General features: G+C 55.2%; 2 protein-coding genes across 4 annotated transcripts; one reads left to right on the plus strand and one right to left on the minus strand.

Moving 5' to 3' along the window:
• Positions 1–362: 362 nt before the first annotated feature.
• DNAJB12 (DnaJ heat shock protein family (Hsp40) member B12) lies at positions 363–16301 on the plus strand. Of its 3 annotated transcripts, none has more exons than XM_084210424.1 (9): positions 363–507; positions 3672–3846; positions 4693–4838; positions 7569–7754; positions 9069–9148; positions 9749–9858; positions 12175–12347; positions 13230–13362; positions 14404–16301. In XM_084210424.1, the coding sequence occupies exons 1-8, from the start codon at positions 375–377 to the stop codon at positions 13349–13351; spliced, it is 1125 nt and encodes a 374-aa protein (XP_084066550.1). In that variant the 5' UTR covers positions 363–374; the 3' UTR covers positions 13352–13362; positions 14404–16301. The 3 variants fall into 3 exon arrangements, with proteins under 3 accessions (XP_084066550.1, XP_084066551.1, XP_084066549.1); XM_084210425.1 differs by having other exon boundaries at positions 14500–16301; XM_084210423.1 differs by having other exon boundaries at positions 13230–16301.
• A 2668-nt stretch (positions 16302–18969) lies between these two features.
• On the minus strand, positions 18970–21523 carry DDIT4 (DNA damage inducible transcript 4). The gene is made up of 2 exons (XM_084209885.1): positions 20208–21523; positions 18970–20015 (listed from the first exon to the last, which is right to left on the minus strand). Exons 1-2 carry the CDS (start codon positions 20665–20667, stop codon positions 19534–19536), a joined length of 942 nt encoding a protein of 313 aa, XP_084066011.1. The 5' UTR covers positions 20668–21523; the 3' UTR covers positions 18970–19533.
• Positions 21524–22420: the final 897 nt, after the last annotated feature.

The raw sequence follows: 22420 nt of genomic DNA on the forward strand, positions 1-22420 counted from the left end.
CACACCCGAACAGCCTCATCCCTCCTCAGGGCGCCCCTCAGCCCGTGCCGGGCCTGCAGCCAGGACCTGTTCCAAGGGCAGAACTCGAGCAGGAGGAGGAGGCTCTCACCTGAGAGAATTCCTCGAGGGCTTCTTAATAACCCTCCCCTTCCCAACCCCCTCCGCGAGCAGGGTCCCGGGGTGCCCTCTGACGCCTCCTGCCCTGCTGGGGGCCGCCTGGGGCCCCCCAGCTCTCGCCCGCCGGTGAATCCCCGCCTGTCCCCCCGGAGTCCCGGAGCCTCCGCCGGGCCCGCCCGCCTGAGGGCAGGGCTCCGTGACGTCATCCGTCCGCGCCCGGCCCCGCCCCTCCGCCCCCCCGCCCGGCCGCCGCCGCCATGGAGTCGAACCGGGACGAGGCGGAGCGGTGCATTGGTATTGCGCTGGCCGCCATCAAAGCCAACCAGCCCGACAAGGCCCGCCGCTTCCTGGAGAAGGCGCAGCGCTTGTACCCCTCGCAGCGGGTCCGCGGTGAGCGCCGGGCCGGGGGCGCGGCGGGGGGCCCGGGGGAGCGCGGCCTGCGCGGCCGCCGCCGGGCCTGACCTCTCACCCTCACGGCGCCTGCGCGGTGCGCGCGGGGCACGCCGGGAAAGCGAGTTCATCGGGGGGCCCGGGGCGCGTCCGGGGGTCTCGGGCTGCGGTACCGGCCGGGACCGGGTACTGCTGGGCCGGGACCGGGTACCGACGGGCCGCGGCCTCTGTCTTTAGCGGGGGCCCCCAGTGAGGAGGGTGCTGGGAAGGGGGACCGGCTCCGCGCTGCCGTGGGACCCCTGAGCCGGGCACAACACCCGCTGAGGGGAGGGAAGGAGCTTGGCAAGGAGAGGGAGAAGTTCTCGGGGAGCTGTGAAAAGCCGTTTTCCTCCTCCGATTCCTCCTTTCCTATTCCTCTACTCCTTTTCCTATTACACTTTGCCTGTTTGTCTCTCCTTATATTCCTCCTTTCCTATTCCTCCTCTCCTCCTGTTTCTGTCCCTCTCCTCCTTCTGTTCTTTTCTTCCTCCTCCTGTTCCTCTCCTCTTCCTGTTTTTCTCCTCCTCCTCTCATTCCTCCCCTCCCTCTCCCTTTCCTCTCCTCCCTGTTCCTGCATTCCCCCTCGTGTTCCTTCTCTCCTCCTATTCCTCCTCATTCCTCCCCATCCTCTCTTCTTCATCCTTCCTCCTTTCCTCCCTTCATTCCTCCTCCTCTCCTCTTGCTGTTCCTCCTGTTTCCATCATATTCCTCCTCTCCCTGTCCTGTTCCTGCTGTTTGCAGACAGACAGACAGACAGGCTGTGGCTGAGCCCACGCTCTCACACGTGTAACAAAACAATCCTCCCCGAGACTTTCTGCCAGGTTTTCGTTTGTTTCCATCATTTCCTGGAAGCTCTAAGTCATATGGGAAGTGGTTGGTGAAAGCAGCCAAATTCAGTTCTTTCCCTGAATGTTCTTACATGGCAGAATATTATATAAAGAGCTGTAGCTTTAATTTTTCTTTTTTTTTTTTTTTCTTTGACCTCATCTGGGTTTGGATTCTTTGGCTGAGCTTTGCAGCTTGTTTGCCCCAAGGCTTCCTGTAATCCTCTTTTTGGTTGCTCCAGGCCTCTTCCCTCTGCCTCAAACACAGCCTGTGCTGTGCTGTGGTTTTCCTCCCCTCCCTTTCCTCTGGAATTTCTGCTCTGGTGAAATGACTGGGTAGGAAAAGTGACTTTTGGAGGAAGGCAGAGCCAGCAGGGAGGGTTAATGTTAAACACAGCGTGCTCATTTGTGGCCAGTCCCAACCAGGTTTCTCATCCAAGGACCCTTTGCTCCGTGTCCTGCTGGCTGTGGGTTGGGAAATGCTGCCAGAGATCCTCTGGTGGTCCCCCAGCCTCTGAGGAGCTCCTGGGAAATCTCTAAATCTCTTCCCCAGGAGTTCCCCAGGGTTTGGCAATGCTCAGCAAGCTGACCCTGGCTGGGCTTTCTGGGATCAGGGAAGGGTTTTGCAAGGGGATTGCAGCAAAAATCTCCTGTGTCAGGGCACGTTGGCTGAGGCACTGTCACACTCTGGTCACCCTTCAGGGGGAGTTGGGGGAGATTTATGGGAAGTTGGGCAAATGTTGGCTAATAAGGGAGGAAAAGTGCTCCATCCACGTGCTGGGGTGGAACTGAGTTGGCAGAGAAGGGTGTGTGGAGACATCACAGCTCCTTCCAGGGCCTGAAGGGGCTACGAGAAAATTGGAGAGGGATTTCATCAGGAGTGGAGTGGCAGGACAAGGGGAATGGCTTCCCAGTGCCAGAGGGCAGGGCTGGATGGGATATTGGGAATTAGGAATTGTTCCCTGGCAGGGTGGGCAGGCGCTGGCACAGGGTGCCCAGAGCAGCTGGGGCTGCCCCTGGATCCCTGGCAGTGCCCAAGGCCAGGCTGGACTTTGGGGCTTGGAGATCCTGGAATGGTGGAAGGAGTCCCTGCCCATGGCAGGGGTGGGAATGGATGGGCTTTGAGATCTCTTCCCACCCAAAGTGTTCTAGGATCAAAATCTCCTGGTAAGCTGTAGGGAACAAAGCCCAAAGCAGCAGGAAGGGGGTAGGTGGGGAAACATCCTTGTGAGGGGAAATTTAAAATCACCTGGCAGGTTGCTCCAGGTTTGGAAGGAGCAAAACCAAAGCCTGTAATTCAGTGAACACTGAAGCATTGGGAATGTAAATGAGGGAAGAATTTACTTTTCTAAAATAAATAAATTTAAAATTTGTGAAGCCCCCAGGCCCAAAAGCTCATCACTCTCAGAGTTACTGTTGCTTAGCCCACTGTCCTTTTCATTCCTCATCCTCTATTGGCTTTTGGATTCCTGAGTGGATTTTTCTGCCCCCTCTGAGCACTGGGGCCAGATAGGATATCTTGGCTCATCTCTTGGCCTGCAAGTGTTGTTTGCACTTGCCTAAAGAAGGTGATAGCCCATAGTGCAAGGTCTGTGGTGTGCAATCCATGGGAGGAGGTGGAACGTCCTTCCCAGTTCTAGGCTCTGGATAAAGGACTGCAAGCTCAGGATAGTGGGGCCTGTGTAAATATCCTTGGCTGGGTTTCACTGGAGTGTGTGTGCCTGTTCTTTCGAATGGGGGTGAAGAAATCAGTCTGGTGCTTGGTTTAAAAAGCAATTTTAAAAGATGGTGCTGTGCAGCTGCCAGGGAAATGCACCTTGGAAGGATGCTTGGAGTCTCCCTCCATTGTGTCACCTGGGTGGTTAGGCCAGGCCTGGGTGTTGGAGAGGGTGGAAGAGAGTGCCTGAGCCTTGCAAGGAGGAGAAGAAGAGGGAAGGTGAATTTGGACATGCTCTGCCATCAAGGAGAGATGGAAGGGGGAAAAGGACAGGGATACACTGCTTTGCAGATCTGCTGTGGCTCCTGGACTGTCTGTCTGTCTGTCTGGGTGGTCCTGGGGTTTTTATGGAGCTTGTGTGTGTTGGGAGAAGCAGAATATCTTCAGGAGTGGCCCTCACACCTGGGTGAGAAGCAACAGGAGCTGAGAGATTACATGGGAGGAAAGGTGAGGGTCTTCCTGGGGAAGGATGGGGGGGTCTTGGGAAGGTGGCAGAGGTGAAGAGGAATCTCTTCATGGGAGAGCTGGAAGGGCAGCTTGAGCTTGGTGCTTTCTTCTCTATGTTTTGGTTTCTCTCGTTTCAGTTCTGCTTGAGTCACTGAGCAAGAACGAGCAGTCAGCCAATGGCCAGTCCCAGCCCAGGGAATCCACAAACCCTCAGTTCAGGAGAATGAGTGGAGATTTCCCATCAGCCAACGGAGAGGCTGGGGGGGAGGCCCCCAAGGGCTACACTCAGGACCAGCTGGATGCAGTGAAGAGGTTTGTGCACAGCTCTCTGGGCCATTTGTTTGACTTTATCACGTGGTACCCGTCTGCTTTTCACAGTATTTTAAAGATTTCAGCTTTGAACCATTTGGAATAGTGTTAAGAGCATGCCCAGGAGGATTTATAGCTCCAGCAACCCTGGTAGGCAGCTGGCCTGGGTCTGCTGGTTTTCCAAACCCTGTTTCAAGCTTCCCTGCATTCCTTTCTCCCATTTGCCCATCCTGGAAGCTGAAGGACTGAACTGCAGGTGCAGTCACTGGGTAAACTTTGTTTAAGGTTATGGGCACGGCCTGAATTGTCCAAGAACCACTTCAAGGGACTTGCAGGAATGTTTGTTACGTCATCCACTTCTCCAAAAACCCAGCCTGCTGGCTTCTGTCTCATCATGTGAGAAGCTGAAGCCTTGGCTGGGCTGAGTGTGCCCAGGCAGAATGGGCTGCACATCCTGGGCTGCTCCCTCCTTCCTTCTCTGGAATTCAGCTGATGCAAGTTTTACATCTGGGAATTAGCTGAGGAGAGAGTGAGGTGGGGAGGGAAAGGCCAATATCCTTCAGGTGCTGTAGTCCTTCCCAAACAGCCTCCAACACGTGGAGGTGATGAATGTGAAGTTTATTTGCCAGTCACATTCCTGTGTGGGTCTGAGGGGAGGCTCTTCCTCCTCCACTGGCCCGACTCGTTCTGTGCTGGGTCACCCTCTGAGAGCAGGGGCTGAGTAATCCACAGATCCCTGAGCAACACCCCGAAACTGTGCTGCCTGAAAACTCTCTGAGCTGACAAGTGTTCAGGACAAAGAGGTTTTTACTCCTGGAACTCACTGTTTGCTCCCCTCTCCCCTGGCAGGGTAAAGCAGTGCAAAGATTATTATGAAATTCTGGGAGTCAACAGAGAAGCTTCTGATGAGGATCTGAAAAAGGCCTACAGGAAACTGGCCCTGAAGTTCCATCCAGACAAGAACCATGCACCAGGGGCCACAGAGGCATTCAAAGGTAAAGCCAGCTCCAGATTTGTGGTTTGCCCCCAACTCTCACTGAGAGAACTCTTAAAAACAGCCCCACGAGTCAGGCAGAGTGAAATGAAGCTGCTCTTTGTGAAGCTGTCTCCCTTCAGAGCTGGTCGTGTCATGACCAAAGTATGAGCTTGAAATAATAAGCACAGGTTGGCATGGTAGGACTCAGCTCTGTTGGCTGGGTAAGGAGAAGCCTTCCTTCTCTTTCTCCCAGCAGCTCTTCCCTGTGTGTTGTTCCAAGCTCCTGTCTTGCTGCTCAGGAGGGACTTCTGTCAGGATTTACCCAGTTAACTGGTGCAGCACCAGAGGCAGACACAGGGCTCACAGACCCCTCAGGAGAAACATTTTGGGAAACACCCAGCCATTTCTGGGTGGAACTGGTGGATAGAAATCCCAGGTGGAAGTTTCTAGGGTGGACCTGCAGCAGCCATACAAGTGAGCCCAGCCAGAACTCAGAAAGGGAGCTCTGGTTCTGCTGCAAAGAGCCCAATTCTCAAATCCTCTCTATAAATGCAGCAGGGATGTTTCCTGGGTAATGAGATACCTTAAGATTGGAGTAATTTTCCAAGAGAGATGCTATTGCTTGGAACATATAATCCCATTTTTCCCTGCAAGCTGTGGAAGTTTGATTATTATCATTGAGCTAAACACAGAACTCCTTGGTGCCAGTCGTACAGCACTGGTTTGGAAGCCACAAAAATAATCTGATTCTGGCCACTTTTTAGAAAGAAATTCTTTACTCAAGACAGTGTTGAGGCTCTGGTACAGGCTGCCCAGAGGAGCTGTGGCTGCCCCTGGATTCCCTGGAAGTGTTCTAGGCCAGGTTGGACAGGGCTTGGAGCAACCTGGGATATTGGAAGGTGTCCCTGTCCAAGGCACCTTCCACCCCAAAGCAGCCTGATTTGGGGAGTGAAATGCATGAGCCCTTTGCTGGAGCAGGGAGCAGGGTTGGCCTGCTGTGAGTGCACTGGTACAGTATTCAGGTGAGCTCCTCACAGACGCAAATTCAGCAGTAAAAGTCTTGGGTAAGGTTTGTTCAAGCCTTTCAAGACTTAAATCCTTCCCTGATAAGTGTTAGCAAATAGTGACTGACCCCCAGCTACCTGGGAGAGCCTGTGCTGGTGTGGGGGGCAGATGGAAGGGCATCTGCACACAGCTATCACCTCATCCTTGGATCCCTCAGTGGCCAAAGGCAGGTTTCCTCACCTGTAATCTTGAATAATGATGTTTGCCCAAGGCTTTGGCAGGAGTTACGTGCCTGAAGTGGAGCGTTAAGCAAAGTGCCCTTTATCCCCCGCTGCGAGGTTATCTCCTCCAGGCCTTGCCTCCATGGCTTCCTGTCCTTCAGCCCCTGAGCTGAGCTGAAGTCCACCTGCTTGGTTGCAGAGGGTGAAGGGGGAAACGTGCCCTGCTGTGAGGATATGAGTTAATTTTTCCTTATGCTGATGGATTAGCTGAAGTCTTGGCATTCGCCTTCCCAGTGACCGCTGATAAGGCGCTGTGCTGAGCCCGTGTCTCAGTGTACAGTTCCAGCTGGCTGCAGGCTGTCTGGTGGCAGATCTGCATCACTGCCTGTCTGCTCCTGGAAAAAGCCTTGAGCCTGGCTACTTGGAGCTAAAATCCTGCTTTGGAATGAGGCATTTCTTGGGCTTTGTCAGCACAAAGTCAGACAGTGAAGAAACCCTGAATCGCTGCCTTGTCGTTGCTTCCCTTGTTCTTTCCAGCTGTGTGGTTGATACACTCTGAGTCACTCCTTGTCCACCAGCTTCCCTGCTTGGCTCTAGAAATGTTTGCTCTGGGTGCACTAATTATAACCAAGAAGGAGAAGGGGTGTATTGACATTACATCCTCTGCCCTCCACATCTCCACTCCAAGAAGAAACCGTACACCTCCATCTGACCATGGGGAAATGTTGAATCTTGGAGCTGATCTCCTCCAAATGGGCACATTATCCCCCTTTTCCATCCCTTCTGCCCCTGCCTTTTACACACCAGGCACCTGCTGCCATGGGCATTTTGGGTCCTTGTGACACAGGGAGGTCTGGGGTGGCTTGGTACAGGGGGCAGTGGTGAGAGGTGAGTACAGAAACTGGAGGGTGGCAGGCAGTCGTCCTGGGAAAAGGGCTCAAACTCCTGAGGCTGGAAGGAGAGGGACCCAGGGACCTGGCAGGGGTTTAGTTCCAGTACATTTCCAGCCTCACAGACACTGGTTAACAGTCCTTGTAATTATGCACCTTGCATGTGGCATCTGGAAGTGCTGAAACTCTTAGCTGATGGATGCAACTTCTGGCTAATGTTTCCTTAGCAGCTTTTATGGAAAGTTTTAAAGTCCCTTTCAGGGAATTAGCCTGTATTTAAATTCTTTGCAGTTTCAGTTGTAGGCTCGGACAATAAATTCCCTTAATGCCACTTTTGAATAAAATTTGTCAACTAAAATTTGATTTCCCTACACAGCTGAAGGGTTTCTCTGGGGCCATGCACCAAACCCTTATCAGTCATACCACCACTTCCTCATTTGAATGAATTAAGGAATTTTTCACTCAGTGTGGTTTCCTCCTGCCTGGATTTGCCCCGTGCCAGGTGCCTGTTGCTGGGGGCGGCCGAGTGGGTTGTTCTGCACGATGAAAAAGGGAAATGCTGGCACTTTTCAGGGCTGCAGGTGGGAGGAAGGAGCAGGCTGAGCTGATGCTTCCTCCCTGTGTGTGTCGCAGCCATCGGGAACGCGTATGCCGTGCTGAGCAGCCCCGAGAAGAGGAAGCAGTACGACCAGTTCGGCGACGAGAAGCTCAACCCCTCCCGCCACGGCCACGGCCACGCCGACTTCCACCGCGGCTTCGAGGCCGACATCTCCCCCGAGGACCTCTTCAACATGTTCTTTGGGGGTGGCTTTCCTTCCAGTAAGCACCTTCTGCCTTGTGGTCCTGCTCGTCCTTTTGGTGCAGTTGGGGTTCTTGAGGCTGAGCTGGGTTTGGTGTGGCCTCGAGTTTCTTAAGTGGTTCATCTTTGGAGAGCTCAGCAGCCATCAGAGCTGGGCTTCTTCCCAGCCTCAGGTGTTTGTTTGCATGCTGGCAACATCAGCTGCTGTTAGGTTGGGTGAAATGCTAGAACAAAAAGTTACTTGTTTTAAGGGTTGTTGTGAAAATAATCCTGTTTTGAGGAAAGCTTTTCTGCCTGGTGGTTTTGGAATTTAAATCTTCTTATCGGAGCAAGCTGTGGTAACACCTGGGCCTTGTTCTTGATCTCTGTCTGCTCCACCACGCAGCTGGAACAGGCTCTCCAAGATCAGTGGCCACTTCCTTCTCTCCCCTGTGCCCCATAAAAAAAAGGAAAATAGTATTTCTACAGCATAGTTTAGACCTTGTGAATTGAAAAATAAATCTGTTTCCTGTCTGTCCACAGTGCTGATCATGGCTTGGGGAGCAGGAAAGAATAATGTTCCTTTACTTGCTCCAAAGACACAGATTCCATGTCAGGAGAAGGGTATTTTGGAAGACTCCTTTGTATTTGTTCTATTCATATCTGACTGGAAGTGGACACAGGGCTTCTTGACCCCTGTGGACCAACTTGAAAAAAAACAAATTGGTTTCAGTTAAGAAAATTCACTCTGGTAGCTCTTTCCTGTCTGAATCTGAGCACCAACACCAGTGGCTCAAAAGCATCTGGAAGCCTTTTGCAGCATTTGTACTCTGCCTGGCAGAGAGGCCAAGAAGCTACTCCTGCAAAAACAGCATGTTGCTATTTCAGCTCAGTCTCTTTTCCCTTTCCTCGCCGTCCCGAGAGAATTGAGGGCTGCTCTCTCAGCCTGGCTCCCTTTGCAGCTGCAGCTTTGACATTTAAAACAAGACATGGAAGAGCTTTGTTGGCAGGGAAAAAACCCAGAATTATTTCTGTTTGTAACTGCTTTTAATCTATTCCATCAGAAGGGAGAAGGCCTGTGCAGGGTATTGTCTCTCTGTAGCTGACCCTGCTTTGGGCAGGAGGTTGTTGAACTTCCTGAGGTCACTTCTAAGCTGAATTTTCATACAATTCTACAAAATCTTACAGGAGGAGCTCTGTGCCCACTCTGGGCTCAAACCACCTCAGGAATATCCTGTTTCAGCCTGTAAACAGATTAAACATGGATCATGGCCACCTTTTGTGGTCCCTCCTTGGCCAGCCAGCAGCACCCTCCACACTGTGACTTTGGAGTAAGAGTTTTCTTCTTCCTCCAGGCAATGTCCACGTGTACAGCAATGGCAGGATGAGGTACACCTACCACCAGAGGCAGGACCGGCGGGAGCACCAGGGGGATGTAAGTGGAAAACACCTGGGATCTGGGAGGCTGGAGGTTTTCCCAGCATATCATTGGGAGCTGGTTCCTGGGCCTGGCTTGTGAAACAGTCCTGGTTGTTGCCACCCTCCCAAACAGAAAGGTGGAGTCGGGGTTATTATGGCTGTTGTCTGGGCAGAGCCAGTTTTATTGTAAAATAACAAACAAGAACTTCCTGAATATTTTTATCTAGAGCTTGAAGGTGGGACTGAAGGGAGCTCGGGAGGTGAGGGAGAGGGAGAATTACCTTCATCTGTCCAGCACTGAAAAGGGGAGAAGGCCATCCATGAAACCAGTCTAGTTTGCTCTAGAAAAAGGAGCTGTGGGGTTGAGGCTTTTGGAATTCCCTGGCAGTGCCCTCTGCCCTTGTCTCATCCAGAGAAGGGCCAGGGAGTTTGGACCTTCAGAGTCACACTGTCCTGTGGGCTGCTGGGCTCCCCCCAGCTAGTTTGGGTCATTTCCTGTGAAAAGCAGGAGAGGAGGTTGTGTTGGAGCCCTGGGAGGGAAGGAGGATGGGAGGAGCCATGGGATCCTTGTCCAGCTGTACAGGTGGCACTGCACTGTGTGTTTCTGTTCCCTCAGGGCGGCCTGGGGCTGTTTGTGCAGCTGATGCCCATCCTCATCCTGATCATCGTGTCAGCTCTCAGCCAGATGATGGTCTCCAGCCCACCCTACAGTTTGAGCCACAGGCTGTTAGTACCCATTCCTCTACAACTTACCCACATGGGGAGGGGGTGGGCTGTGGAAGGGTGTGGTGGGGCAGGGATCTTGCCTCTGTTCTTCCTTTGGGATTTTTTGCTTTGTCTCCTGACCCTGTTGCTCCTGCTGCCAGTGAAGTCTTTGTGGTTCTCTAACAGGTGTGAGATACAAGGATGTGAAAGTGAAACTGTTCTGTTCTAGATCCCGTGGAAATGCCCCCATCTGCTCCCTCTGGTGACTAATGGAATGTGTCCTCATTCTTAGTCACTGTGCAGTGCTAACAAAGAGTGGGAAAACAGGCTTGATTTCTGTCTGCTTGCATCATTCTTGGCAAAGGCTTAGTGCATGTTCAGTGTGAGTTCTTGTGTGCATTTAGAGAGGGCAGACCTGGTTGCAGCCTGGTGTCCCTGCCTGTTTTCACAGGTAGCAATGTTTGCCATTGATCACAGAATCCCAGAAGGCTTTGGATTGGAAGGGACCTTAAAATTACTCTGTTCCACCCCCTGCCATGGCCATGGACACCTCCCACTAGACCAGGCTGCTCCAAGCCCCATCTAACCTGGCCTTGAACAATTCCAGGGGAGGGGCATGATGTTAAATCCTATAAAACCCAGCTTGGCTTTCAGATTCAGAGTAAAGACTGTGGCATTGGGGTTTGGGACCAAAGATGGGATGGTTTTGGCACAGTTAAGGGTTTTTCTGAGAAGGTGAAGGCTGTTGAGCTGTGATTTCCACAGCTGGCATTAGCATTGTAAAACTAAGAATTATCCACATGCACCAGTTGGGTTTATACTGGTGAAGATCTGTGGGGTGAGAAGACACACAAGGGAGGGAGCATTTAAGTGGGCAGGGATTTGCTTCCAGCCTTGTCAGCTGCCAGAGGAAGCCATCCCTGAGCCCCAGATGTTTCTCTGCTGCCCCATTCCCTGCTCCCTGTGCTGTCCCTGTCTCTGCACACTCAGGTAACAGCAAGCAACCCGATTTCCAAGGCTGGATTTGGACAAGGGTGGGAAGTGAGCTCATCCAGCCCTGCCAGAGGCCTCCCGAGCAGGCAGGGTGTTTGAGCTGGTTTGAGGTGCTGCAGGGCCGGCAGGAGGAGCTGCTGCATCACTCACTGCCAGCTCCTCTGCCAGCAGGGAAGGGAAAGCTGTGCCTCAGCTCAGGAGCAGGGGAGCAGAAGCTTTGAACCCACAGATTTAAATGGCACTCCTCCATAGTGAAGGTGTCCTAAAGAACCACTGTTAGCTCTGTAAATCTCTTCCAAAAAGGATCTTCCTGCTGGGAGAGCTGCCTGGCTGTGGGCCTGATTGTTATTGTTCAGTAACACCTCATGGAATTGGCCTGACTTAATTGCATGTCTGACTGCAGGCGACAGGTTTCTTGTGCCCTGATTTTCATGCTTCACACCCCTGTGGGGGCACACTCTGTAGTCCCTCTTTGTCCAGGAGAGGAATATGAGCTTTGGGAGAGCTCAGGGCTCTGTCTTGACAGAGAAAATAGTGAACTTGGCTTTTCCCAGGCTGCACCTCTGCCTTGAGAAATCCCAGCAGAGCTCTGTGCTCCTGTTCATTCCATTCAATTACCCAGCACTGGGCCTTGGTGAAACATGCAGGAGCCCTGGGATCCCACCTGTATCCTCTGATAACAGACTGAAGGGTGAGCTGGATGAGTTCATGTTTATAGCTGGCTCAAGAATCAGGCTGGCTCTCAGTGCAGCAGCAGCTGGTATTTATCACATTGGGAACTTTGGGCACATCTCCAGGTGGAGCCGTTCTGGCAAATCCAGCGTTTGGGCCCAGCTCCTGTGTCACAGCTCACACACACGCCCTAGGGAGGGTCTCTAGGTTTGCTGGGCTGTCAGGGGGAGCAAGAGCAGGGCTTTGTCTGAAATGCAAATCCACAGGGCCAGGAGAGGAAGAGATTTCCTTCTGGAAAGTGCTTTCTGTGCTGGTTGATGCAGGCCGGGGCACAGAGCGGGTCCCATCTTGCGAATGGAGGAAATCACAGATTTAATGATTTAACAAAAATTCCAGGGAACATTTTATTTTCAGTGGGTTTAGGCCCTGGACAATGTGTCTTGGAGTCATGTCTGTATTCAGAGCTCTGCCCATCTTGCTGGAGGCCTGGCAGCTTCTCTCTCCCCGTGTTGGTGGTTGGTTTCATCCAGAAATGCTGCTCCCTTCCAGCCCTCCAAGCTGGTAGCTGGTGAGGGATATTTCCTGCTCTTTGGAATCACACCACCCAAGCTGGGGGCTTTGCTGTGCCCTTGAAACGTGTTCCACACTGCTGTGCTCTTGTCCCTGCACCAGGTCTGTGGGTCACACACACAGGAGGGTCACAGAGCACTTGAAGGTCCCCTACTACGTGTCCGAGAGCTTTGCCGAGGAGTACACGGGCACGAACCTGAAGAACGTGGAGCGGAGCGTGGAGGACGACTACATAGCAAACCTTAGGAACAACTGCTGGAGAGAGAAGCAGCAGAGTGAGTAGTGAGGGGTCAGCAGCTGCTCCATGGGCTGGCTTTGGAAGGTCTATGACTGAGGACTAAGTTGTGCTGAAGTTATACTTTAACACGGTGCCAGCACATTTCCTGTGTCGTTGGCTTTGTTTTTTCCAGTCTATGACTTCATGACAGGCCTGGTATGTGGGGGTTTTTTGTTTTGTTTTGCTTTTTAATGCTGCTGCAGAACTGGTCAGACAGGAGCTGTGCCCCAGAGGTTCCTCTGCCATGTCAGCAGGATACCTCTGATTTCCAGTGGAGGGGGAAGGTAGAACCTCTGGGATCCCTGCTAGCCCTGTGTCATATTTCAGTCGGTCAAGCACGGTGCTGGAACGTCTGCTGCCCATGGTGTCATGGTCCCACATCCCACCCCTGCTCCCAGGGCTGCAGGGGCTGCCCAGGCAGATGATCCAGTCAGGTATCCTGGCAGCAGAGGGGGGTGAGGGCAGCAGGGCAGCCCAGGGGCAGCCTGTGTGCTCTGGCTGCTGTGGTGGTCACGGCACTTGGAGCAGTGCCTGGGCTAGGATTTCAGCTCTGGAATGCCAGAGGGGCTGTGATCATCCCTGGGCAGTGCCAAACTCACGAGCCCTGCTGGGGTAACCTTTGTGTGGGCTGCCCGTGCACGTCCTGGGACTGGAACTGGGTTCCCTTGGCTTTTCCCAGGATGGATGAGCTGTCAGCAGCTCTTACGCCCATCCTGTCCCGAAGGGCGCGGGGCATTTCCTCATCCTCATCCTCATCCTTTGCTCCACCTCGGACAGCTGGAGGTGCCTCCCGTTCCCAGCAGAGCCTGTGGGGGAGCAGGGCCTGGCAGGGGAGTCTCTTCCAGAGGGCATTCCTGACGCTGAGCTTTTCCCTTTGCAGAGGAAGGCTTGTTGTACCGGGCACGCTACTTCGGGGACTCGGACCTGTACCAGCGGGCACAGAAGATGGGCACCCCCAGCTGTAGCAGACTGTCAGACGTCCAGGCCTCCCTGCACGGATAGTGCCAGCCCAAGTACGAGCCGGGAGCAGGGAACCCCAGTGCTTTTATCACTGAAAGCCCTGATTGAGACACAGCCCTCCAGGAGTGTCCTCGGGGTGCCCGCGCGCAGCCTCCCCTCCGACGGCGCTCCCTCCTTAATCAGGAATTGATTGGGTTTAGTTTGCATGTCGGCACCCTCGGCTCTCTCCAGGCTCCCTGTTTTCTCTGGCCTCTAGGAACAGGGCAGATTCCCTTGGTGAGGTTGGAAGTTTCTTAGGCGCTGTGGCATCCAGCCCCCACATTTTAATGAGCCCCTGGTTTTGGTTGCTTTGTTGTCTGTTTTGCTGGGAAAGCTGTTAGCCCTGGCACGTGAAGCAGCGCGGTGACAGGGAATGGAGTCCCACCCAACAGATGTTCCTTGTTCCCCCCCTCCTGCTGCCTTCCCATTCAAGGAGAACAAAGCAAATGTTCCCAGCAGGTTGTAGAAGTAACTGACTGGGTTAAACTGGCAATCAAAGTAAGAGCAGCTGGGGGGGAGGGCTGGAAGATTTGGGGGTTGGAGAGCTTGGACTAAGGAGAGCCCGGATAACACATGTGAGAGCGGATGTGCTGGGAGAACTGCACCAAAATACTGAAAAAAAATTGCCACAGGGTTTGGAGTCCTTTTTCTGCATCAATTTTTGGGCTGGTTTTGCCTACCAGGTACTGCCTGTGAAATGTGCAGATCCCGCTACCCCAGAATTGTTTGAGCACAGGATTTCTATAGAAAAACTCCTGGGTGAAGTTTGTTCCAGATGTTGTATGGACTCTGTTCCGGCTCACAGGGACTCCTTGAGGATGCTGGCTGTTGAGCTGCTTGATTTGCACTTTTGGGGGTTGTTTTCCTCGGCATCTGAACGTTTGGCCTTTAAAGCAAATCCTCTGGGGCACATTGGGCTTTTCTTTGGGTGTATCCTGGTTTTGGATCCGTTCTTACCATGATCCTCCCGCTCTCTCCTTCGGATGACTGCGCCTCTTCTGGTGTTAATTACCTGCTTTTCTTTAATTCCCTCCCTGCACCCGTGGTCTGGAAAGAGCCTGGAAAAGCTGCTGCCTGTGCTGTGGGGTGGGGAAGCCAGGGGGAGTCACAGACTGGCCGGAGACTGACACCACTGCCGCTTCTGTTCCCAGAGCGTTGAAACGCCCGAAGACTTTTGGGGAAGTGCACTGGGCCGAGGTGACAGACTTTGCTATTCCAAAAAGAATCAAACCTTATCTTAAAAATGGAATTGGAGAATTAGCAACGCACAACTGCCCCTCTTTCTTCTCTCTGCCTCTCTCTGACGACACAGGCAGCGCTTGGGACAGGAAATCCAGCTCTCTGTCTTCCTCCTCCCCTCCCAACACTGCTGGCGTGCTCCCAGGATCCCACAAGGATCTCACAGCCCCTGGAACAGACACACAGAGTGTAAAATAACCCAAACTAACTGCAGAAGCCGTGAAGCAGAAGGAGACCCTTTGCTGCTGCCAATGGAGAGAGAAGTGGGATTTTGTTGATAAAAGAAGACACTAAAGAAAAAGAAAAGAAAATATAATCTATTTAACATTAATTTATAGCTGTATATATGTTGTACTTTTAAACTATGCAGGGGTTGGATGATTAAATTATTTTGGTTTCTGCCCATTCTGGGGAGCAGGGCAGCAGGAGGCCTCTTCTCAGGGTGTCTCTATCCACAGCACTTTCCTGCCTGGAAGACAGGAATCCCTTTGCAGTTGCTGTCCTTTGCTCCTGGGAGGACATTCTGTGGATGGAGACGTCCATGCACCTGCTCTTGGGGTTCTGATAAGACCAAACCCCAAAGGTGCAGGGGTCCCAGAGAAGGGGGGAGCCCGTGCAGAGCCGGGGATTTGCAGCGTCGGCGGGAGCCGGGGTCAGCTGAGCCGCTCACCAGGGGAAGGATTGTCCTGGATGGATTTTGCTCGTCAGTCTTTGGTTGATTTGTGCATGTAACTCCTTTTTCTGCCGAGTCTGCTGGAATTCTGCCTGGTAATCAGCGTGCTCCGTGCAGAGAGGGCTTTCCAACAGCCCTTTGTTGGGAGGATTTGTGCTCGGGTTCCTCACCTCCCCCCAGGCACCCAGCCTGGCCCTGCCCTCACACCCCGCCTCGTGTTTCCTGCAGGACAGCTGGAAAATGCCACAGATCCATAAGGAACCAAGTGTTCTGTTGGAAGAAGTTCTGCTGGGGGAGATCAGGGGGGGTCTGATCTGCCCCCTGCCTGCCCCACCAGGGGCAGGACCAGCGTGAGGCTGCTCCAGGTGAGGATCTCTTCCCGATCTCTTGGAAGCGAAGCCAGCCTGAGCAGAGCCACTTCCCATGGAATAAACTGGATTATTTAATTTTTTTTTTTAATTTTTTTTTTTTTTGCTGCTCTGCAGCTCATTTGTGTCTAAAGACATTTCCAGTGCAGACCATCCCCTGGCACAGTCAGGGGAGTGAACTGGGAGCACGGCAGAGGAGGTTTTATCCCGTTGTCCTTAGGAATCCATGCGCTCTGTCTTGGCTGTTTATTTATTTTGTGGAATCTCAGCCTCCCGTTGGCTGCAGGCCCTGTTATCCCACAGCCACCATGGCTTGGACCTGATTTTAAGGGGTTTTATTATTTCTTTTTTTTTTTAATGGTTCTTCCACCTTCAGAAGAAATTGGGTGGAATTTCAGGATTGGAAATGGCGCTCGATAGAGGCACAGGGATGATGGGGACGGGGTTAAACCAAAATCCTGCTCACAGAAGGAGCTGGATGTGTTGCCCAGTGCCATTCCCTGCCTGGAGCCTGCCTGCCAAAACCTTCAGGTTCTTTTTTCTGGTAGATACCCACGGATCACAAGGAGGGAGAAGGCATCAATCCCAGTGGATGCTCACAGAGGCTGTATCTCTCGATTTAGTTAATTATACAATTGTACATCTATAAATAAATGTTTATAATGTGAAAGGCTCCAGCTGGGTTGGTGTCCTGTGGATTCCCTGCTCCAGCCAGCTCTGGTATTGCAGCTCCTCGGTGGTGGATGGAATTGGGGTCTTTGCCATCCCAATGGCCCTGTGGGGGCTGCCCTGAGGTGGCAGAGGGAAGGACAGGGAGGGGATGGAGAGGACGTGGTGCCCCTGGCAAGGTGACAGTGAACACCCAGCAGGGCACCTTTGCTTCAGCCACGTTCTGGGGTGGTCCCAGAAGGGCCTTCCTCCCCATAGCCCCACATCCTCTGGCTGAGCCTTATTCTCAGCCTAGGATGCCACCAGCCTGGCAGCAGTATCCTGGCATTGGAAGGTGCCCTGTGGGCACCATCCCCATCAGGTGGGCAGGAAGACTTGGGCTGCCTTTGTTCTGGGCAGAGACACTGCCTTGGGTGCCCTTCCTGCTGGCAGTGCTTGGAAATTGCCAGCTGCTGGCCCCACAGCCTCAGGGTGGATTTGGGATGGGTCTCTTTCCCTCCCCAGCCCATGCACCAAAGTGCTGGAAGCTTTAGGTGGGAATTTCCCCCTTTTGCCCCTTCTCTCAGAGGGTAAGAGTGGGAATTTCTCCCCTTTCCCTTTTGTTCCCCTCCTCTCAGAGGCCAAGGGTCACATCCCTGCCATTTCCCCTCTGGCAGTGAGTCAGCCCTCCCGGCACAGGGCACACCCCCAGCCCGGGTTTTGGGGTGGTTTTGCTGCATTTTGGGTCATTCCCAGCCCGGAGCAATGGGAGACACTCTTGAATTTCAGGGTGTGCTGGTCCCTGCCCACTCACCACAGGTGTGGGTGGCTTGAGCTGCCCATTAGCTCGTTAGCCCAAGCTTTTAATTGGAGCAGCTGCCAAAGGCAGGGAGCCATCAAAGGAGGGCAGGTGCTCCAGGAACATCCTCCTCTGGCAGGTAGGGAGCCAAGGAGACCCTCCTCTTTCCCCAGTCATTGTTATTGGTAGCAAAAACCATAAGGGTTTAGCACTATCCTGGGATTCAAACCCTCATTTGCATTATTGCTGCTGATGCCCCCACAAATCTCCCTTTCCTCTGCTGGCACCCGGGATCCCTGGGCTGATGCTGGTGCCACAAATAGCCCAGCTCTTCCCAGGTCCCAAAATATCCCTCTGCATGACCCCTGCCTTGGGAGACATTTGATCCAGCCTGGCTGGAAGCTTCTGCACCTTCCAGGGAGCTGCCAAACCCCGGGGACCTTGAGACTCCCCCAAATTTCTCACGGAAAGGCCATTTTGCTATAAATAAAAGCAAAGTTTCACCTTCATAGCTGGGGCTGTGACTGGGTGGTCCCACACAGAAGGATTTGCTTGGCACCCCCAGCACAGAGGCTGTGCCATTGCTCTGTGTTGGCTTTTGGGAGTTTTGCTGGGGTTTTCTTTTTGTTTTCTTGGTGTGATAATTTTTAAAAAATCAGATGAGGCTCCCCTCGCCTTCCCTGAGAGTGACCAGAGGCGGTGACGAGCAGGGGTCACGCTGCTGCTGGCAGCACAGGAGCAGGGCCACCCCTTTAGGAGCCGGCTATTTAAAACCCCACGTGTTTCTGGAGCTGTAAATACACTGCCAGAGTCAGGATGCCCCGGCAGGGCCGGCACTGCTGCTGTCAGCACCAAGCTCCGGCTGCGCCCTCCCTGGGATCAGCTCTGCCTCCAGCCCGGGCTGCCCCGGGAACTCACTCGGGCTTTGGAGCTCCCTTTCCACCCCTCTCCGTGGCTCCAGGGGTGGCTTTGTGCTGGATGACCCACAGGGGATGCCCCTCACGTGAAGGGGTGATGCTCTAGCATGTGATCCTTTGAGAAATGCTCCAAACCCCAACTTTTTAGGGGAAATCCTCCCCTCTTTGCACACATGCATTTCCAGCTGTGCGAGCCAGGCATTGCTCTTAGCCCTGACTGCTGCCAGGTGATATTTACACCAGTGAGCATCTCTGCTCCCAACACTCCAGGTATGGGGTCATTCATGTCAAAAACAAGGTTTTTATGGCAAAGATTCTCATCAACAAGTCGCTGTTTGTCTGTCCACAGTGATACAGTTTCTCCACAGGGGTATTAAAAAAAAAAAAATAAAATCAAACAAGCCAAGGCTGAGCCAGAAGGAGCTCACATGTGAATGGAAATGGCTTTTCAGGCTGGTTTTATCCCCCCACACCTTCCACGGGCTCCTCACTTGCCAAGCAGCTTAATTATCCTGGAGTGAAAGCCTCTTCCCCGAGGCCTCTAATTGCAGGTTTGGGTAATTGGCCTCGGTGTTGCAGAGTGTGTTTGGGGCCGGGCCGTGCTCCCCCCGGCAGGTGTGACCCTCCTCCTCCTCCTCTCCTCCCCCAGTCCCGGTTTGAGCCCGTTCTCCTGGGTTTGTACCCCAATTCCCCGCTGGGGCTGCCCAGGGAGGAGCAGCAGCCCCTCGCTGGGTGTTGGGGTGCTCCTGGCAGGGCAGGAGCAGGCTCGGGGTCCTGACTCAGCCCCCTGAGTCACAGCCCCGTGGCTCCCATTAGGAGTGGGTGCAGTGGGACTCCCCACCATTCCCAAAACATCCAGCTCCCACCGCAGGGGCTGCTCTGCCAGGGAAAGGCTTCCCGAGGGTGCCAGCTGGGAATTTCAGTGGTTGCATCATCCCTCCCCCAGCAGAGGTGACAACAGGGAGACAGACGGCAGCTTATCAATCAAGACAAGTTTTATTAGAAAAGTAAAAAACCACCCGACACGATTGCATAGGAATTCTCGCACTTGAACATCAAGTGTATGAGTGTAAACTGTAACCAACGAAGTGCCCCCAGAGTGTCGGGGCCAGGGTCCTGCCCTCCGGCCCCTCTCCCGATCAAAGACGCAATTCCAGCTGGGCTCGGCCTTTGATCCAGCCCCCCTCGGCCGCCACTCCCCCTCCCCCGAGACCCCATTGATTACAATCTTGGTTTACAAAAAAACCCCGCATGATTGATCAGCCATCGGGAGACCGGCACCCCTCCAGCAGCCCCGCTGCCGCCTCCGGGAGCGCCGGGATCACCCCACAATCACCGGCGGCGTGAAGCGACCTCCACCCGGGATGTCCCGGCTGCTCCACGCCAGGGATGTCCCGGCTCGGGCAGGCCCCAGGGGACCTCGGCCTGCCCCAATTACTTCCACCTACAGCCCTACTCCAGCCTAACCTAAACTACAGCGGCTGCCAGGAGCCGCCACGCTCTGCCCGGCTCTTCCGAAGCACTTGGGAAGTGGCTCTTCATCAGCACTCCTCGATGAGCAGCTGCTCGGAGCTGTACAGCTTCTTCTTCATCACCCTGAAGCCCGTGCTCAGCTTCAGCGGCGCGAAGGCCGGCCCCGAGGCGAAGAGTCCCTGGATCTTGGGCCAGAGGCGGGAGTCCAGCCGGAGCACCAGGGTGAGCTGGAAGGTGGGCACCACGCCGGGGTCGGCGGCGATGTGCCCCACGTCGTGGCAGGCCTTGCCGTGCTCCACGCACAGGTCCAGGAGGGCCCCGCGCAGCCCGCAGGGTTCGCTGCACGCCAGGCGCAGCAGCTCCGCCCGCACCTGCGCCTGCAGCTGGGCCGGCATCAGGAGCCGCCAGCAGCGCTTGGCGCCCAGCGGGGCCCGGCCCAGCGTGGCCTGCACCACGTCCATCAGGCTGGCGCACAGCAGCTCGTCCTCGGGGTCGTGCAGCAGCTCCAGGTCCATGTCCGGCAGGGAGACACCCTCGGCGTACTCGGCATCTGCGGAGGGGACAGAGGCGGGTCAGCGCCGGGGTGCGAGACTCCGATCGTAGGGGTTCGGGGGTGTACCGGGGGTGCGCCGGTGGCTCCGGACACACCGATCCAGGGCTTTGGGGGCTTGGCACGGCACCGCCACCCCCTCCGCCCAGGGACCCTCATCCATCCTCCAGCCCTTGAGGGGCCCGCACTCACCTCCCTCCGAGCCGGAGGCGCTGCCCAGAGACTCGCAGTCGGAGGTCTCCAGGCGGCCCCGCTCGCCGCCCGCCAGCCGCTCCCACAGCCCGGGCATGGCTCCGGACACAGCAGCACCCGCTTGGGCCCGGCTCCGCCGCCGCTCTGCCCGCGCCGCCCGCGCCCCGCCCTTATATAGCCGCGGCACGCCGGGCCACGCCCCCCTCCCCGCGCCCGCCAATGGGAGCGCGGGGCACGTCCGCGGCGTCTCTCCTGCCCGGTGACAGCGGGGAGGCCACGCCCCCTCCTTGGGCCACGCCCCCTGGCGGCCGGCGCGGCCCCGGGCGCTGCAAACGGGAGCCGCGGTTGCGTCAGGGCCGGCCCGGGCTCCCGGGGCTGCCCCGCACCCCCCGGCCCCGCACAGCACCCCCGGCACGCTCCCGAGCCCGGGCTCACCCCCGCACCCCCGGGGCCAGCCCATCGCTCGGGCATACCATCACGTTCCGGTGGGGAAGGGGACACCCGCCGTGTCCCCGCGGTCCCCGGCCCTCCGTGGGCCGGGAAAACGATGAGGGTCCCCCCATGGGTTATTGGGGTTCGATCCGCCCCGGCTTCCAGGGGCTGTTTGCGCCGTGGCACCGGCGCGGCAGGATGCTGCTGCCCTGGCCCGGGATGGAGCCCTGCAGCCCCGCTCCGGGACAAACCCCACCGGGGTGCCGGGGTCCCGTTCGCCGGCCTTGTCCCGCTCCCTAAGGCAGGAACGGATGGTGGAGTGAAACTTGTTGGAGATCAAGGGGTGCGGGGGCAGGGCACTGCCAGGCTGGGATGGGGTTCTGCCCAATGCCAGGCTGGGGTACCCCCATCTGCCTTCCCTGGGGTCCCCTAAATCTGGGATGGGGTTCTGCCGAGTGCCAGCCTGGGGTTCCCCATCTGCCTTCCCTGGGGTCCCCTAAATCTGGGATGGGGTTCTGCCGAGTGCCAGCCTGGGGTTCCCCATCTGCCTTCCCTGGGGTCCCCTAAATCTGGGATGGGGTTCTGCCGAGTGCCAGCCTGGGGTACCCCCATCTGCCTTCCCTGGGGTCCCCTAAATCTGGGATGGGGTTTTGCTCACTCCCAGGCTGGGGTTCCCCATCTGCCTTCCCTGGGGTCCCCTAAATCTGGGATGGGGTTCTGCCCAGTGCCAGGCTGGGGTACCCCATCTGCCTTCCCTGGTGTCTCTAGCTCCCGCCCGGGACACGGCCGAGCCCCCGGTGTGGCAGTGTCCCCCGCGGCCGTGCCGGTCCCCACGTACGTGACCTTTCCAAAGGCAGACCCTGAGGAGCGCAAGGAGCCCAGTGGGAGATAAAGGGCTTTGTTTGTCCTCCCGCTGCGCTGCCTGCGGCTTTATCAGAGGGGCTGAGCACGCTGTGAAGCCACCCCGGGCCCTATCTTGGCTCCTGTCCTTCCCGAGCCCGCAGGGATAAGAGCCCGGCGATAAACACGGTGCGGAGCGCACGGGGCACGGGTCCCCCACCCGCTGCCTGTGACCTGCCACCCAAAGGGGGCAGAAAGGGCTCTGGGCACCCCACCGGCAGCTGCAGCTGCTTTTTAGGGGTCACAGCTTGAACCCATCTGCATTTTGGGCGTGGAAGTCCGGCCTGGGGGAGTGGGTAGCATCCCAGGGAGCAGAGGAGAGGTGTGGGGAGTTGGGAACAAGTCCTGGCTTGCGCCTGCAGCTTGCAGAGATACTCCTTCGGGTTTTGGGACAAAAAGAATGAACAATCCCCCAACCCCCAGCTGTTGAAAACACACCCCAATATTTGCACACTCAGCGGGATGGTGCTTGGGATCCTGTTTTTCACAAAACGCATCCCGTGGGTTATTTCTTCCCACAGCCACCAAGTCATTGGTACGAACGTCGTCTGGCTGAGGCTGAAAATAGATGAGGATCTGCTGGTTTGGGGGGTCAAAACGGGGGAAGCAGCAAATAAACAAAAAAAGAGGTAAAGGACCACAGGGAAGACGCCTTGCTAAAAATAAGCTGGAATTCTAGAGCCAAGCATAAATATTTTTCTTTCTTTGCCATAACATCTCCTGGTAGGCAGCAGAGCAAGCAGCTCTGGTGCGATGGCAAGTTTTAAAGGGAAATGTAATTTTTGATCCCTGCAATAAAATAACCCAGCTGGGAGGGGAGGGGAGGGCAGGCAATGTGGGGCTGGCAGCTCCTTCTGCTTCCCAAAAGAAGCTGAGATCCA

Source organism: Fringilla coelebs, assembly GCF_963513975.1.
Source record: "Fringilla coelebs genome assembly, chromosome: 8".
Lineage (NCBI taxonomy): Eukaryota > Metazoa > Chordata > Aves > Passeriformes > Fringillidae > Fringilla > Fringilla coelebs.